Genomic DNA, 14,308 nt, shown 5'->3' on the forward strand with positions numbered 1-14,308 from the left:
TATTGTTGATACTTGCGTAAAGCCACATTTAGCAAACAAGAGGCGCCTCACCTGCCCTGCACATACGTCAATTGTTTCGGAAGTGTCCAGTGGATGGCAAAAGCAGGAGTGATATAGAAACAGAAGCAGACCTCAATGAATTTATTGAGAATGCCAAAATTTTAATTTCAAATTGGGCTAGCCTTGAATAAGTGACGTCAAAGCTTCGTGCAGATCATCGCAAAAAGTTTGCTGATTTCGTATATCACCTCCAAAACGAGGTATGGAGCATGAAGTGTATATATGTATGTACATATATGTGTGTGGGTTGTCGTCATTAAATATGATGATATATATATACATATATGTTACTAACATGCATTGAAAAGCAGAACAAATTGAGTGGATCAATGAGGTAAGTCAGTTGTTATTTTAGAAATATATAATGATAAGATCATCGCAAAAAGATTGCTGATTTCATATATGATATGCATCTGTCTGTGTGTGTGTGTGGACTGTCGTCATTAAGTATGATAATATATATGTTACTAAAAACTGAACGAGTTGAGTGTTGCTATTTTAGAAATATATATTGATTAGATGTGAAATACTTATTTAGTGTGAAGTGCATTTGTCTTTGCAACTGCAATTGACTATTTTTCTGTATGTTTTTAGTATCAAATATCAGACCCCTAATTGCGTAACAGCTTGTGCAATTTGTTTGTACTCGATCAATAAATATATACGTCTGTAAATATAACAGAGAAATGGGATACAATTAATACAAACACAAACAAGCTACACATTATTTACGGGTTCCTCATTCGCTCTATGCACAACTAATTAAGTAAATAACTTATTATTTGCGCGTATCCAATTGACTTGAGTTTCGAAAATAGATGCAGCCTGCAGACCCTTCAAGATTAGATAATTTTTAATGAATTAAGAATATTTATATATTATATGCTTGGTATTAATAATACTTCAAGGTCGGAAAGTTTTTCACTTTCTTAAAAAGCTTATTGGGATATCCGAGTACCTGACACCAATCAGCTGATTTGGCTTTTGTGCTGTTTTTCGATTAGATAGCCATGATATTTATTTATGCCATTAGCTTAAGCAAATAGACATATAAATTAATCACTCAAACTTCTTTTGATTAACGGTAACACAATATGTAATCACGCCAATTGTATAATCTCCAATTGAAGGTTATGCAAGACAAGTTGTTTACTTCTGCTGCTGCAGATGTTGAGCACAATTCAATAATTCTGTGGGGCAGGAGGCATTGATTGCACTTTTTTTTTAATTGTTTGCCAGCCGTATCATTTGCGATTCCGGGCTGGTACGAGTACGCGTACATATGGCAGCCAATTAAGAGTTTTTCCTTTTAAATCTACTTCGTATTCTCTTCCTATCGAGGAAAAAACCCAACTATAGCACACTGCTTACCCAATCTATCTAGCTAAGCATATGACTAACATTCTCAGGCATATGATACTTAGTTCGTTTGACAAATTTGACAAAGGCGATTAAATTTAATTTCAGTCAATATTGATGTCGCTAGCGATATGATAAAAGTAAGTCGCTGCTGTGTGCACTATCAATTTAAATCGTTTGCCAAATGGAAAAAAAAGGAACTTCATTCAGTAAACTTTGGAAATTTAAACGCAATTTTCTTGTCTATTGCCATTTTGTGGGCTAATTAAAAACTCTGATCTCATTATGCTCAAGATGAGTTTCACCCACATATTTGGTTCACTGATGAGCACTTCAGTTTGCAGTTTTTGTTTTGTTTAGTTTTGCATTGCCTTTTTTTTGTATTTCCGCATCTCTGTCGTATGCAGTTAACCTAAATAGCAACATTTTCATTGACTCTCCCGGTTTTCATTTTCATCTGCGATTCATTGACTGACTGACTGACTGACTGACTGACTGACAGAGTCACACTGAAGTTACTGCAGTTAGGCAAATGAGTTTCCACTCAACCGGAAACTTACAATTAACCGTCAATCCCCCAGCCCAATGTTTCATAACCAATTGCATCGATCTCACTTCCAATTCCAAACGGCCATAGACCCGGCCGAGCCAAAATAAAACAGCAAAAAAAAAATACATTTTTGAATATGGTTAGCGCTAAATTGGAGACTCAACGTCGCGACTCGCTCCATTCCAAAGATCCGACGTTCCGATCCGCCTCATTGCCCGCTGGACATTTGGGTGTAATTCTCTAAGGGCTTCTTGAAAATAAACAAACAATGCAACGCAACATTAAAATAAAAAGTGAAGTAGAAACATTAATTATTTCTACGTGTTGATTCATTTAATGCTTGTTCATTCACGGGCGGAATCGGGCTCGGGAATCACTATGGAATTATGATCTAGCCGCGACGTGATCCCCATTTTGGGTTTGGCCCCTTTTGTGGGCCGATTACAGTTACCCTGTGTCGCGTTTTGACGTCTCGTCTTACCAAATTGTCATGATGATAGCATGTAAAATTAGTAAGTAAAAATATACTGTAGATAACTGTAGTTTCACTTTTTTTGGGGCGCTGCCAACAGAGCCCATTCCAAGAATCGATTGGATTCAGTTACACAAATAATATCTAAGCATCGAGAGTGGGGTAAGGAAAAAACGTGACCAATTCTCTGGCGCCAGAATCTAAACTTTTTCTCATCACATGAACATAGGAGTCACATTTTATATACATATAATTTGCTTTTGGTGTTTTGACATTTAAACATCAGCTATCCTGTTAATTCATTATTTGAATTACTTAATTAAAATTGAATCAAAATTCATGTTAAAATTCTTATTCTCCTTTCAATGTTCATCATATTTTTCATTTCTAAGGATCAAAACGGCTTCGGCGGTCCATAAACGTAATTAGGTATTAGCCATTTGATTAATACACGTTCGCAATAACCCGTCATTGAATGTAAATGAGATTTGCAGGTGGTCGCTAATCAACGGGCCTTGTACAAACATCATTAGCCAAACGCAAAAGCTGTGCATGGTAGCCAGGCCAAGAACACATGAACATACACATAGATCAAGAGGCCAGAAGATGGCTGGCCGGTGTTTTAGCCGGTTTGACTAGTGGGCTATTAGTCTGGGCAGCGCGCAATGAACCTGCTTTTACCGTTGCTGCATTTAGTTGATGTTCAGCTGGGTCAAGGTCAGATGGATTGTTTTTAGCTCTGGCCGCAACTCGCTTTCGTCGATGGTGACGCGCCATGCCTCACTGTCTATGAGGGCCCGACCCAAAAAGGCTCCTTGTGATTGCCCCAAAACACTTGGCATGCCAAGCACGAACACACACAGAAACACACACACACACACAATGTTCAATCACAAGTCGGCTGCTGCATTTGGCGCTGTTATTGCGAGCCGCGTTCCTCTTTGCTTTGATATAATTCATGCGTCACAGCAAAACACAGCAACATGAAGCTGAGATTTTTCACAAGAAATTATCCATGTGCAGGCGCAAAAATTTCGAAAAAAGGCGAAAACAGGCGAAGACAGATGCAGGCGAAGGCGAAGCTAAAGGCGAAGGCGCTGGCTCATGTTTTGTCAATTGTTCAACGACTGCGACTGGGACTGAAACTGAAAATGGCCAACTGACGTTTGCGTGACAGCGGCTGCGGCAAGATCTACACATTGCATTGACTTTGACCAGTTTACCAATTTTGGCAAACCAGACTTTCATTTATTGTCTTATGCGCTTGCCAATTGCTGATTGTTCGCAAAAAGGGTATCCCAATGCAACCGAATCAAAACTCAATCAAAATGCATACGAGCAGCATGTTTGCTGAGCTCAACAAATGCATTCAATTAATTCCCTTACTATCTAAATAAACTTGAACTTTAATTGCTTGTGCTGTGTTAGCTACAAGAAATAAAAACTAAATTTTCAAATCCCCAAATATGATATGGAAATGATTCTTTTATTATATACTATTCTTTGCACATATAAGTTCATAATTTGTATTTCAATGTCCCGCCTGAAAGTATGCAACAAAAGTGCACATATAGTCGCCTAACAGTGTGCAATAAAAATATCCCTGATTGGTGCATTTTAAGAAGTCTTTTTACTGGCCAGTATTGATTTTGCTTCTGATTAAATACTTTTAAAAAAACTTTTTTTTTTTTTACGATTCTAATTTATATACATTTTGCAAATGCCGTTGCATTTGAATGGTCATTGAATGGTCTTCGGATATTCGAGCGATGAGTTATTGATGATTGCTATCGATGTATCGATAAGCCGTCAACAATTGTAGAGGCCGGCGATAGCCGCCTGATGGAATTTCCTGAATTCTTGCATTAATTACAATATTTATAATGGATTTAACACTGAACGATGAAAGCAAACCGCCACCGTCTAATCAGCATCCACTGGTAAGCCGAGAGCTACACTCTAACTAAACATCGCTGTAACCTGCGGCTGCTCTTCTAGGCGGACTACAATTTCAGTGCGGATGAGTTGAAGGCGTTACGTGAATGCAATCAGGAATCATTTGTGCAGCGTTCGCTGCCCTTCGGCACCGGCCTGGGTCTGTTGGCCTATTTTGGCGTGAAGAACGGTTACCTGCGGGGCAATGGCAAGTACGGAGCAGTGCCCAAGGTTGTGCTGGGCGTGATAATGGGCTATTTTGTCGGCAAGTTTAGTTACCAACAGAAATGCGCTGAGAAAATAATGCGATTGCCCAACTCCCACCTGGGTGAACTGCTCAGACAACGTCGGCAGGGCGGTGGCATCATGAGCAGCATGACTCCAGATGAGAATCTGGGACGTGCATTCACCTTAGCCCCATTCACGCCCAGCTCTGCGGATGTCTACACCGACGATGGATTCAAGCCGTCGCGAAACACGGCTCTCAATCTGGACACGGATTCGCGACCAACGCTATCGGGTCTGGATGATATCTACAGGCCCAACTTGGACAGTAAGTAAATGAATTTGCGTATAGATTCTGCTTTGATTCTCATTTTTTATTCGTTTGAACAGCTGATAGCACAATGGAGGACACGGAATTGCCACTGCAGCCAGCCAAGCCAGGCGAGTCGTACGAAGATCTGCGCAAGAAGAATCGCGAGGAATACTTGAAGCATCAGCAAAGCCCATACTCAAGGCCATATGAGGCGCCCGTGCAACAACAACAACCGCAGCGTCCTTTGGCGCCAGCACACGAACAACTAGCTGGCAAGAAGAACAAATACGGTGATTCTTGGACAGATTAAAAGCCGAGTCTTCTTGTGAATGCAATATAAAATGTTTATTTGCTTTGTTTGACATAAAGCATACATAAAAAGGTGTTAAAATATATAATATGATTATTTAGAATTTTGTATATTCGTATAAGCGCACAATTTCGTTGTGATGTTGCATCGTGATGTAAGAATTAGGATTGAATCCCTGTGAAATCGGTTTACAACTTGCCCACCTCGTGCAAATAGGCGCCCAACAATTTGGTCTGCAAGCAGTCAAAGAGAGTTACAATTGGCAATAGAGTTAATAAGATCGTTTAGCTTACGCCTTCAATATAGTTGTAGATGTCGATCTTCTCGTTCTGCGAGTGTGCGCCATCATCGCAGGCGCCCACCGGAACCAGAATCACATTCTTGCCGGTTGCCTCCTGCAGCGTGAGTGTCACTGGAATGGAGCCGCCTTCGCGTGTCATATCAGGATCCACATTGAAAACATGTCTGATTGCACGCTTCGCGGCCTCATAGTGCGGATGATTGGGATCCTCAGTCCAGGGCTTGCCAGCGGACAACATGACCACCTGTCACAGAATACAATATAAACATTTACATTTGGAAACTTAAAAACCGCATCAAGTTCAGCACACCTTTAACTTGTTGGGCGAGCCGCGCTCTGCCCACTTGTCATTGATGTACTTGACAACGCATTCCTCAATGTGTTTGGGATCCTGGTTGGGCACCAGCCGAATGGAGAACTTGCCAGTAACCTTCTTTGGTATGACAGTCTTGGCGCCGGGCTCATAGAAGGCACCCTCAATGCCATGTACGGAGAGACTGGGATAACGCCATCTGGCCTGCAGCAAGCGAGTCTTGTTGCTATTGTGCGGCAGGTGTTGGACGCCAACATCTTTCCTAAAGAGCGCGATAAGCAGATTAAGTTAAACACCCAGAGATTTATGATTACAGATTAGATTATACAACTAACTTGTACTCAGCCACTTCAAAGTCGATATTCTTGTAGATTTCCTCCTCGTTTGGCAATTGGGGCGCAACCTGTGGGGCAAACAAAACGGATGGCCTTAGCAACAGTTAAACTCAGATAGTTTTAATAATATAGAATAATCAAGAAACAATCTTATGAATAAGAAATTTAAAGTCAATGCGTTTGTGCATTGATCTTTTACTTACATCGCGATTCACGCCTGGTATGAGAATATTGGTATCCTTGTCGACCAGGTTGCCGAGCAGATAGCACAGATCCGGCATCGCTTCGTGCACGGTGCCGCCGAAGACGCCACTGTGCAGATCCTTGGAGGCGCACTCGACCTCCACCTGGAAGTAGGCCAAGCCGCGCAGGCCGTACGTGAGGCAGGGTCGCTTCTTGCCCAACCAGTAGTTGTCCGAGATGCACACGTAATCAACATCGGCGAGGAAATCGTCTTTACGAGCCATCAACATCTCGTCGAGGCCTTCGCTGCCGCTCTCCTCCATTCCCTCAAAGACGAACTTCACATTCAGGGGCAGCGGAATGTTCAGCTTTTGGTATGCTTCGATGGCATGGATCCAGCACAGAACGGGTCCTTTGTCATCGCTGGCACCACGTCCAAACAGTTTGCCATCGATTTCGGTGAGCTCAAAGGGATTGGTGTCCCAGCCATCCTCCTTGAGGGCAGGCTGCACATCCAAGTGACCGTAGACCAGCACCGTCTTCTTGGACTTATCGGTGCCAAGTGTGCCCAGCAGCGCCTTCGGCAATGCCAACTCATCGCCCGTGGGCAGCGTCTGTTTGCCCAAATCAACCAGCTCGATCTTGGTGCCGAGTGCCCTCAGCTTGTCCGCCGTCCAGTTGACCATGCGGTCAATCTCTCCCCGCTTGTCCGGCCAGGCAGAGACAGATTGTATGGCGACTGCGGTTCTTAGGGTCTCAATGTAATCGGCTTTCTTGCCATTCACAAACCTAAGAGCATTACATTTGATTAGGCAATATATATTGATATCAAAATCCTATAATGTCGTGTGAAATACACTGATAATATTGAATAGTTAAGTCTGCGGTTAAACCACACAATATGTTGATTATCGTTATATTTGGGTAGATAGTATATACCTCAATCTTATCAGACAATGCGCTATGCATTAAAGAGGGCATTCTATATATATATATATGTTTGCATGTACTACAATCTATATCTCTAATCTGGTATCATAGTTTTAAATTCTAAATAAACTTAGGTATTCATCTTCAGAGCTTTCCTTGTGCATAAACTTAAAACTGAAATTCTTATTTTTATCAACTTTCTGTATTCAAACACTTTTCGAAAACGCAGAAAAAATGCATATGTCATTGAATTTACGATATGAAATGTAAAAATTGTTCAATCAAATTATAATTATTTCTGTATTATAATCTCAGCAAAAGTAAACTCAATCCAATTGGCTTTCATTCTTGGCATTATACGTTTAGACTTAGTAATAAGAAACTAATAAACAGGAGAGTATTTAAGATTCGGCACGTCGAATATTTCTCCATTTTCTTCGTTTATCTTTTGCTGTTGTTTGTCTGATTGGACAAAGAAAGCTTCTGCAAACCGGCAGATTCTCGTATGCATTTTCAAAAGGCGTCACTAAGCGGATAAATTTAAAGCTTCTTCAAACAGGCAGATTCTCTTCTGCACTTTTTTAAAAGGCATCGTCGCCACTTTGATAAATGTAAATTATCCAGACAGTAAACGAATACGTGCTTTCATATTTTTTTTATGGTTATCGTGCAATTAATGAAGAAATTAGTTGATGCACATTGTTTTTTAATCAAAATTATGTACGTTCACCTTTATTTTTTCACTTGTTTGCCCGACAAAGTGTTATCGGCGTCAGCTGTTGCCGCCCTTATTATCAAGCATAAATATGTACGAGTTTAATAATAACCATAAACAACAAGCAGATAAGCAGGATATATGTATGTACATATATGGTACATGTGTGCAACCTTATATGCAACATTGGCATCGCCACACAAGCTTTCTACTTACTCGAATAGCTGTTGCATTTCACTGGGAAGCTCGGCCATCTTATTAAATTTTTTATGTACGATTCTTGCAGACTTAACTGAAAAGCACCGGAATTTCAAACGTCTTCCCGTTTCGGCTTCTAAAGTAGGAATGAGTGGAGAACGCAGAACGCGAGCGAAAGAAAACTTGCAAATAAACATCAGTCTTGTGTGTGTGTGAATTTGTTTTGGAGAATGTAGAGTGCTGTATTGTAGAGAAACTCGCCTGCTGAGAGTCAACAAGTTTGAAGAGTTAACAAGTGTATGCCGGCATGCTTTTCAATACAAGTGTTTTTCATTTGTGCTTCCATATTCTATAGGAAATAATAAGAAATGCATATATATATCTATATTTCCATATAATTTAATTGATATTCTAAAGTTTTATAAACAAAAACAATATATTTATAAATGTAATGCGAATACGATGTATCGTTTCGCACGTCATCGATACTTGAGAAAGTGCCATATCTAATCGTTGGCACGTCGCCCGACCGCCACAATATATCGGCCGTCATTTGCCGCAGTAAAGATAAAAACGCAAACGCTGCAGCATTCGTGATACATTCGTGAGTTAATTGCAATTAAAATTATGTCACAGAGCTGATATTTGCTACAACAAAATATACAACATCAACTGCAAGCCGAAGGAACGCTGGAGGTGTGTGGCTCTTGCCTTGTTTATTAATTAATATCCACATGTGTGCGTGTACCGTTCTTTTTTGTCTGTATGTATGTACGTGAGCTGCAGTGCTGTCATCTTTGTGTATGCGTGTGTGTGTGTGTATGTTTGCATTTGTGAATCCCTCTATGTATGTGTGTGTAAATTATTTTTGATAAATTTGCATATTTTGTACATCCAAAGTCGAAGGACCTGCCTTTTTGTGTCAGACATTTAAGCGGCCTCAATTTATGCGTTCTGTAAGCTCATTATAGTAAGTTTCAGCGACCAAAATAGAACATATTGCGTGCCGCTGTGGTTACTTGTAGTTGTAGTTGTCGTTGTAGTTGTGGCTGTTGACTCCAAATATCAACGAACGCTGACGTTTGCCTGTCTCTGCGTCCGCCGAGCGGCATAGTCATGTTTTCTGGGACTACTGTGTGACTTCTTGCCGTTTATATTCAACGTGTCGCTCCGTTTTTTCCATTTTTTTTTCACTTTATTTTTTGTTCGCTTTTGCTCCCCTTTTGGTGTCTGTCTCTCTGTTTCTCTCTCTGTGTTCTCGGATTATAAATAGTTGGCGTTATGTTGTTGTTGTTGGCGGAGTTTGACTGCCGCTGCGGCGCTAATGCTGGCAATTATTTGTTTGTGTAATTAGTTCCAAGTATGTAGTCTCATGTTATGGGAATTAGAAGTGGAAAAGAACAAACTGGGTTCAAGATGACAAAAACAGCAACAAAAACACTGTTGAACAACGGCAAAAGTTAGCAAAGCGGAACTGGAAATGTAGACGTCGACGTCAGACGTCGGTGCCGTTAGAGCTGCTCCCAGCTCTTAAGCACCAACAACAACATCTAATATGGCGCAAATAAGAAGCAGACAAGACCAAAGAGGAGAAACAATAAAAAATTACCAATCTCCAATAGCGCGCAGCTCAAAAGCTTTCTGCCTCCACTGATGCTCTCTGCTTCTTCTTGCTGCTGCTGTTGTTTATTTGCTGTCTGCTTTAGTAGACATTGCTTTGCTTGCCTGACCCCCCACCCGCCCGCTTTCATGCACAGTTATTCATTTGTCGCCTTGACGCTGTCCAAAACGGGCAAACGAACCGATCTGCATTAAGCTTTCGCTCCTCCCTCCCCGCTGCCCGCTCGCATCTGTTGTGTGCAGAGTTTCCGCTTTGCATAAATGGCAAAATTATTATAAGGCCATCGCCCATTTGGTATTTGTGCTCAGTTGTTTTCATTTGTATTTCTTTTCGTTGTTTCTTATTTTTCACGATTACAAATTATTGCATTTCTCTTTTGGACGGCATTCCAAGTGCAGAAGTGGGCGTTCATTAGCAGATCGCATTAGTAGAGAGCTTTCAGTCTGACTTTGCGGAAGTAAATAATTTATTCATTGGATTAATTGTATATTGTTTTTGCTTTGGTTTGCTTATTTAAATGTCGAATTTTTAGTTCGTTTTGATTCATTTACATAGACGTTTCAAAATCAGTAGAAAAGTGCACAACAAACACAAAACGACTTTCAATAAATCGTCTCTAGCCACCGCAAGTTCTTCCCATGGATCGCAGCTTGGATTCCATTGGCAGCTGTTCACTCGATGTTGATGCTGATTCATCCGATATATCAGGTATACCAAACACTCACACGCTCGCACGCACGCACTATATGCACACACACACTGTTGTGGCGCACCTAACCTCAATGCTGTAAAATATCTTTTTTTTATACCATTGCAGTGGCTATTTTAATTTTCTAAATAGATGTGTAACGCTTTAAAGGACACATTTCTTATACTATATCCTGTACATATATTGTCTGTTTATTTATTTTTTTTATTCAACATCGGACTACTAAATACAAATGTAGTTTTTGTAGAGAAAATCGACCGAGATTAGAGATTATCTTTAGTTTATGTGTCTGCAAGAGTATTTAAACTTCGGCATATCGAAGATGAATGTTTCTTTGGTTATTTGATTCGATTTGTTTGTCGTTTCTTTTCTTGACTTTTTTTTTGTTTTTGTTTTCATGTGTTGCCTTGGCGTTTTGCATTTGTTGCCGCTTTTACTAAAATTTGATTTGCTTCAACAAATGTTGCAGACACCAGCGGCAGCTTGAACTTTCCAACGCCAATATCCGTGAAGGACATAACGCGCGAGTTTACGGCAAATATACGGGAACGCTGCACTCTGCGCTCACCGCTGCAGCCGCAGCCGCAGCGTACGATAACCACAACCACCGCCCACATCAATCTGGATCCGCAGACGGGCGGCGTGGTGCGCATGGTGCTGTCACCGCCGGCGAGCGACGTAGTCGATGACTCCCAGGCCGAGCATACGAAGAACATCAGCAGCCAGAGTGACGGCGGTAACAGCCTTGTCGTCGTGGATGTTGTGGAGAAGAAGCCAAGCTATTTAAATTTGGCCTGCTGCGTCAACGGCTATTCGAATCTGACCACCTACGACTCAAAGATACGCCAGGACATTAACAAATCCCGTGAGGTTTCACCCATACGCCCCTCGACCAGCAGTCTGCAATATTGCAAGCGGAATAATTCGCTGGCGGCACCAGTGTTGCACACAATGCCGCTCACCACGCAGCCGGCAACGGCCATGTCCAACAAATACACAACGATTATCAACGAGACAAACAACAATAACAACAACAACAACTCCAGCAAGAATGGTCTGGAGAATGGTGATCATACCTATTTCAATGGTAACGGTGCCGGTAAATCTTATGGTGCAACAACGAGCAGCTTCATACAGCAGCGCGTTGAGCGTCTCTATGGACCCGGTGCTCTAGCCCAAGGCTTCTATAGTCCAAAAAAGCATAACTCCAGTTCCAGCCAGTCGCCTGTTGCTATCCGGCAGAAGCAGCAGGATCAGCTCCAAACGTCACCACAGGGCTCGGAGTTGTCGCGCAAATTCAAGCAGCTATCGCCCAGCAAGGATTATGGGGAATTTCGGAAGAAACTGCAAAATAATTGCACGGCCCGCTCCCAAGAGGAGCAGCCCACAACTGTCCACAATGGGGATGTGGATTTGCCAGTGTTCCGGCATCTGAGTCATGAGTTTCGCGCACAGCTGCCAACGGTGTCCCCCAAGCGAAATGTGCCGCGCCTTTCGCCGGCACCCGAGGTAGTGTTGCCGCCCACCAATGGCAGCCTGGATGTTGTGGATCATGAACCACTGTGCACGGAAGAGTACATGGGCACCACCAAGATTTCAGCTATGGAGGAAGTGGCAGCTAAAGCTACCACTCCCGAGACAACAGTCAGTGCTGCTGCAATCGTGACGAAGGATGGCAATTATTTTCTGAAAATATTGAAAGACGAACAGGTTCGTCTGTTCGCGCTGGCCGCCGTAGCGGATAAGTATATTGATGCCTTGAGTGTGAGTAGCATATACGATAAACATTTAATTGGCCGCCTCATCTAAATTATGAATAACTTGCAGAGCAATCCCGATATCACGGAGGACACTTTCGGTCTATTGCGCTCAGCCTCGGGCAAGGCGCGTCTGCTTGCCTCGCAGAAAATTAAACAGTTTGAGGGTAAATTGAAACATACACAGCTGCTTACCATGTTGATTCTATGTTCCTAATGCAGGTCTTTGTCACAACAATTTGAATCGGTCGCCGGAAGATGCGTTCCCCACCACAGTCGATGATTTGCAGGGCTTTTGGGATATGGTTTATTTGCAGGTGACGCATGTCGATTCCATATTTGCAGATATCGAGCAATTGAAGAGCAACGGTTGGCACGTGAGTCAGCTGCATGCATAGCGGTATCATCAGCATCTGTTAAAGCCCACATTACTTATTTCAGCGCATTATCGAGCCACAAACCAAGGCTGAGACACCAACAATAAAAACACAAAAAGCTGGTAATCTGAAAACGAAAACAGCTGGCAGCAGCGCGACCAGTGCAAAGAGCTCCAAAATAGCCGCATCCAATTCGGTGGCAGCAATGAAACGCGAGGCGCAGCGACAACAGTTGCTGGAAATGAAACGCAAACGCCGTGAGGCATTAGCCACCGTTGCCAAACAAACAGCCTGTGATGGTGATATAAATGTGGATGGGGGGGATTTCGCTGTCGAGCCGCAAGCAACAATCGGTGATAGTGTTAATAATGCCGTTAAGAACAGCAGCTGAATCGTGCTGTCGGCATTTGGCTGCAACAAGCAATACAACAAATCATGCTCTCTAGTTATATATGTTAAATTAACTCACTCACTCACACAGTCACACATACATATATATACTCAACACACACTTAATACACTCATTCACACGCTAACATAAAAGAAAACGAACCACGACAACAAGAAAAAAAGAATAAAAAATACTTAGAAATTCCTAGTTGAATTAATCCTTAACTAGTCCCCAACTAAAAAATATTTATATATTCACACGGTGTGGAGCTTTTAATATATTGCATAATAATCAAATTGAAAACGTGTCACAAGTTGTCACAAACAACAACTGCAAGCAGAAAAAGAATCGGATCTTGCTCATCGATACAAATAAACAAAATTCAAATCAAACAAATGAAATATAGAAAAGAAAAAACAAACAAATCTACATGCATACATATAGAGTTATTATCGTTAACGCGGCTCGTCGTAAATTGTTTATAAAGTTTGCCTTATCTACGTGTTTTTTGCTCGTTAAATCATTTTGCTGTGCACCCAAAAAAAGAAAAAGAGAACAATTTGTTTGTAATTTTTTACATGCGTTTTGCTTTTACAAAATGCGACATTTATAAAAGACATTTATTTTTGTGTAATTGTATTAGCTACTTAAGTGCGACAAACAAAAAACACCAATAAAAATTTAAAAAAAAAAGTAACTATAAAATATAACTAAAATAAATATAAAAATAAAGAAACCTTTTGTATTACATATTCAGATTTTTTGAATGCAACGTAAATGAATCTAAATCATATATATTTTTCTTAACAGCTTATAGCTGGCATGTATTGAGATTTATTAATTTGTAAGTTACGCTGCAAGTAAATTAATACACAGACACACACACACACACATACACGGAAATCTCACTGTTCATTAATTTATAATGTTTTGTAATAAATTATTTTTCACTTTAATGAACAATTTATAATTTAAAGTATTTTATTTGCAGCGGTTGCAAAGCAGATATTAATGCTCTGCTTTTAATATTGTTTTCCATGATAACAGGTTTTTAATTGCTCTCAAAAATCATTTGTACCAGTATATCCGGTCCAAGCGATGAAATAAATTTGATTTAGATCTAATCCAATCGAAATTTAAATTTATATATTCATTCATACAGAATTATATAATATAAACTTCGTTTTTGTTAGGGAGCAGTAAAACAACAATATAATACGATATAAACCAATGCCGAAAGGAGTAAATTATGTT

The 14,308-nt window shown here is 40.8% G+C and overlaps 3 protein-coding genes across 4 annotated transcripts; 2 read left to right on the forward strand and 1 right to left on the reverse strand.

The window, feature by feature from the left end:
- The first annotated feature begins 4,233 nt into the window (after positions 1–4,233).
- LOC6559126 (OCIA domain-containing protein 1) lies at positions 4,234–5,327 on the forward strand. The gene is made up of 3 exons (XM_001986569.3): positions 4,234–4,381; positions 4,440–4,929; positions 4,992–5,327. The coding sequence occupies exons 1-3, from the start codon at positions 4,325–4,327 to the stop codon at positions 5,222–5,224; spliced, it is 780 nt and encodes a 259-aa protein (XP_001986605.1). The 5' UTR covers positions 4,234–4,324; the 3' UTR covers positions 5,225–5,327.
- LOC6559591 (cytosolic non-specific dipeptidase) lies at positions 5,235–8,436 on the reverse strand. Its single transcript, XM_001986570.2, has 6 exons — positions 8,218–8,436; positions 6,377–7,145; positions 6,174–6,241; positions 5,836–6,100; positions 5,518–5,769; positions 5,235–5,457 (listed from the first exon to the last, which is right to left on the reverse strand). The coding sequence occupies exons 1-6, from the start codon at positions 8,394–8,396 to the stop codon at positions 5,413–5,415; spliced, it is 1,578 nt and encodes a 525-aa protein (XP_001986606.2). The 5' UTR covers positions 8,397–8,436; the 3' UTR covers positions 5,235–5,412.
- Positions 8,437–8,703: 267 nt separating this feature from the next.
- On the forward strand, positions 8,704–13,797 carry LOC6559592. 2 transcript variants are annotated; one of them, XM_001986571.3, is made up of 6 exons: positions 8,704–8,895; positions 10,441–10,528; positions 10,999–12,293; positions 12,357–12,453; positions 12,509–12,663; positions 12,728–13,797. In XM_001986571.3, exons 2-6 carry the CDS (start codon positions 10,459–10,461, stop codon positions 13,052–13,054), a joined length of 1,944 nt encoding a protein of 647 aa, XP_001986607.1. In that variant the 5' UTR covers positions 8,704–8,895; positions 10,441–10,458; the 3' UTR covers positions 13,055–13,797. The 2 variants fall into 2 exon arrangements, with proteins under 2 accessions (XP_001986607.1, XP_032590451.1); XM_032734560.2 differs by having other exon boundaries at positions 8,738–8,895; positions 10,353–10,528.
- The last annotated feature ends 511 nt before the right edge of the window (positions 13,798–14,308 follow it).

This window comes from Drosophila grimshawi, unplaced genomic scaffold (assembly GCF_018153295.1).
Source record: "Drosophila grimshawi isolate 15287-2541.00 unplaced genomic scaffold, ASM1815329v1 contig_1367, whole genome shotgun sequence".
Classification (NCBI taxonomy): Eukaryota; Metazoa; Arthropoda; class Insecta; order Diptera; family Drosophilidae; genus Drosophila; species Drosophila grimshawi.

Excerpts from the sequence above, each read along its gene's own strand:
- LOC6559126 (XM_001986569.3), top strand. The coding sequence starts at position 4,325 with ATGGATTTAACACTGAACGATGAAAGCAAACCGCCACCGTCTAATCAG. Across the intron at positions 4,382-4,439 it reads CGTCTAATCAGCATCCACTG|GCGGACTACAATTTCAGTGC; the intron begins GTAAGCCGAGAG and ends CTGCTCTTCTAG. Across the intron at positions 4,930-4,991 it reads CTACAGGCCCAACTTGGACA|CTGATAGCACAATGGAGGAC; the intron begins GTAAGTAAATGA and ends TCGTTTGAACAG.
- LOC6559591 (XM_001986570.2), bottom strand. The coding sequence starts at position 8,396 with ATGTTTATTTGCAAGTTTTCTTTCGCTCGCGTTCTGCGTTCTCCACTC. Across the intron at positions 6,101-6,173 it reads TTTGAAGTGGCTGAGTACAA|GAAAGATGTTGGCGTCCAAC; the intron begins GTTAGTTGTATA and ends CGCGCTCTTTAG. Across the intron at positions 5,770-5,835 it reads GCTCGCCCAACAAGTTAAAG|GTGGTCATGTTGTCCGCTGG; the intron begins GTGTGCTGAACT and ends ATTCTGTGACAG.
- LOC6559592 (XM_001986571.3), top strand. The coding sequence starts at position 10,459 with ATGGATCGCAGCTTGGATTCCATTGGCAGCTGTTCACTCGATGTTGAT. Across the intron at positions 10,529-10,998 it reads TGATTCATCCGATATATCAG|ACACCAGCGGCAGCTTGAAC; the intron begins GTATACCAAACA and ends CAAATGTTGCAG. Across the intron at positions 12,454-12,508 it reads GAAAATTAAACAGTTTGAGG|GTCTTTGTCACAACAATTTG; the intron begins GTAAATTGAAAC and ends TTCCTAATGCAG.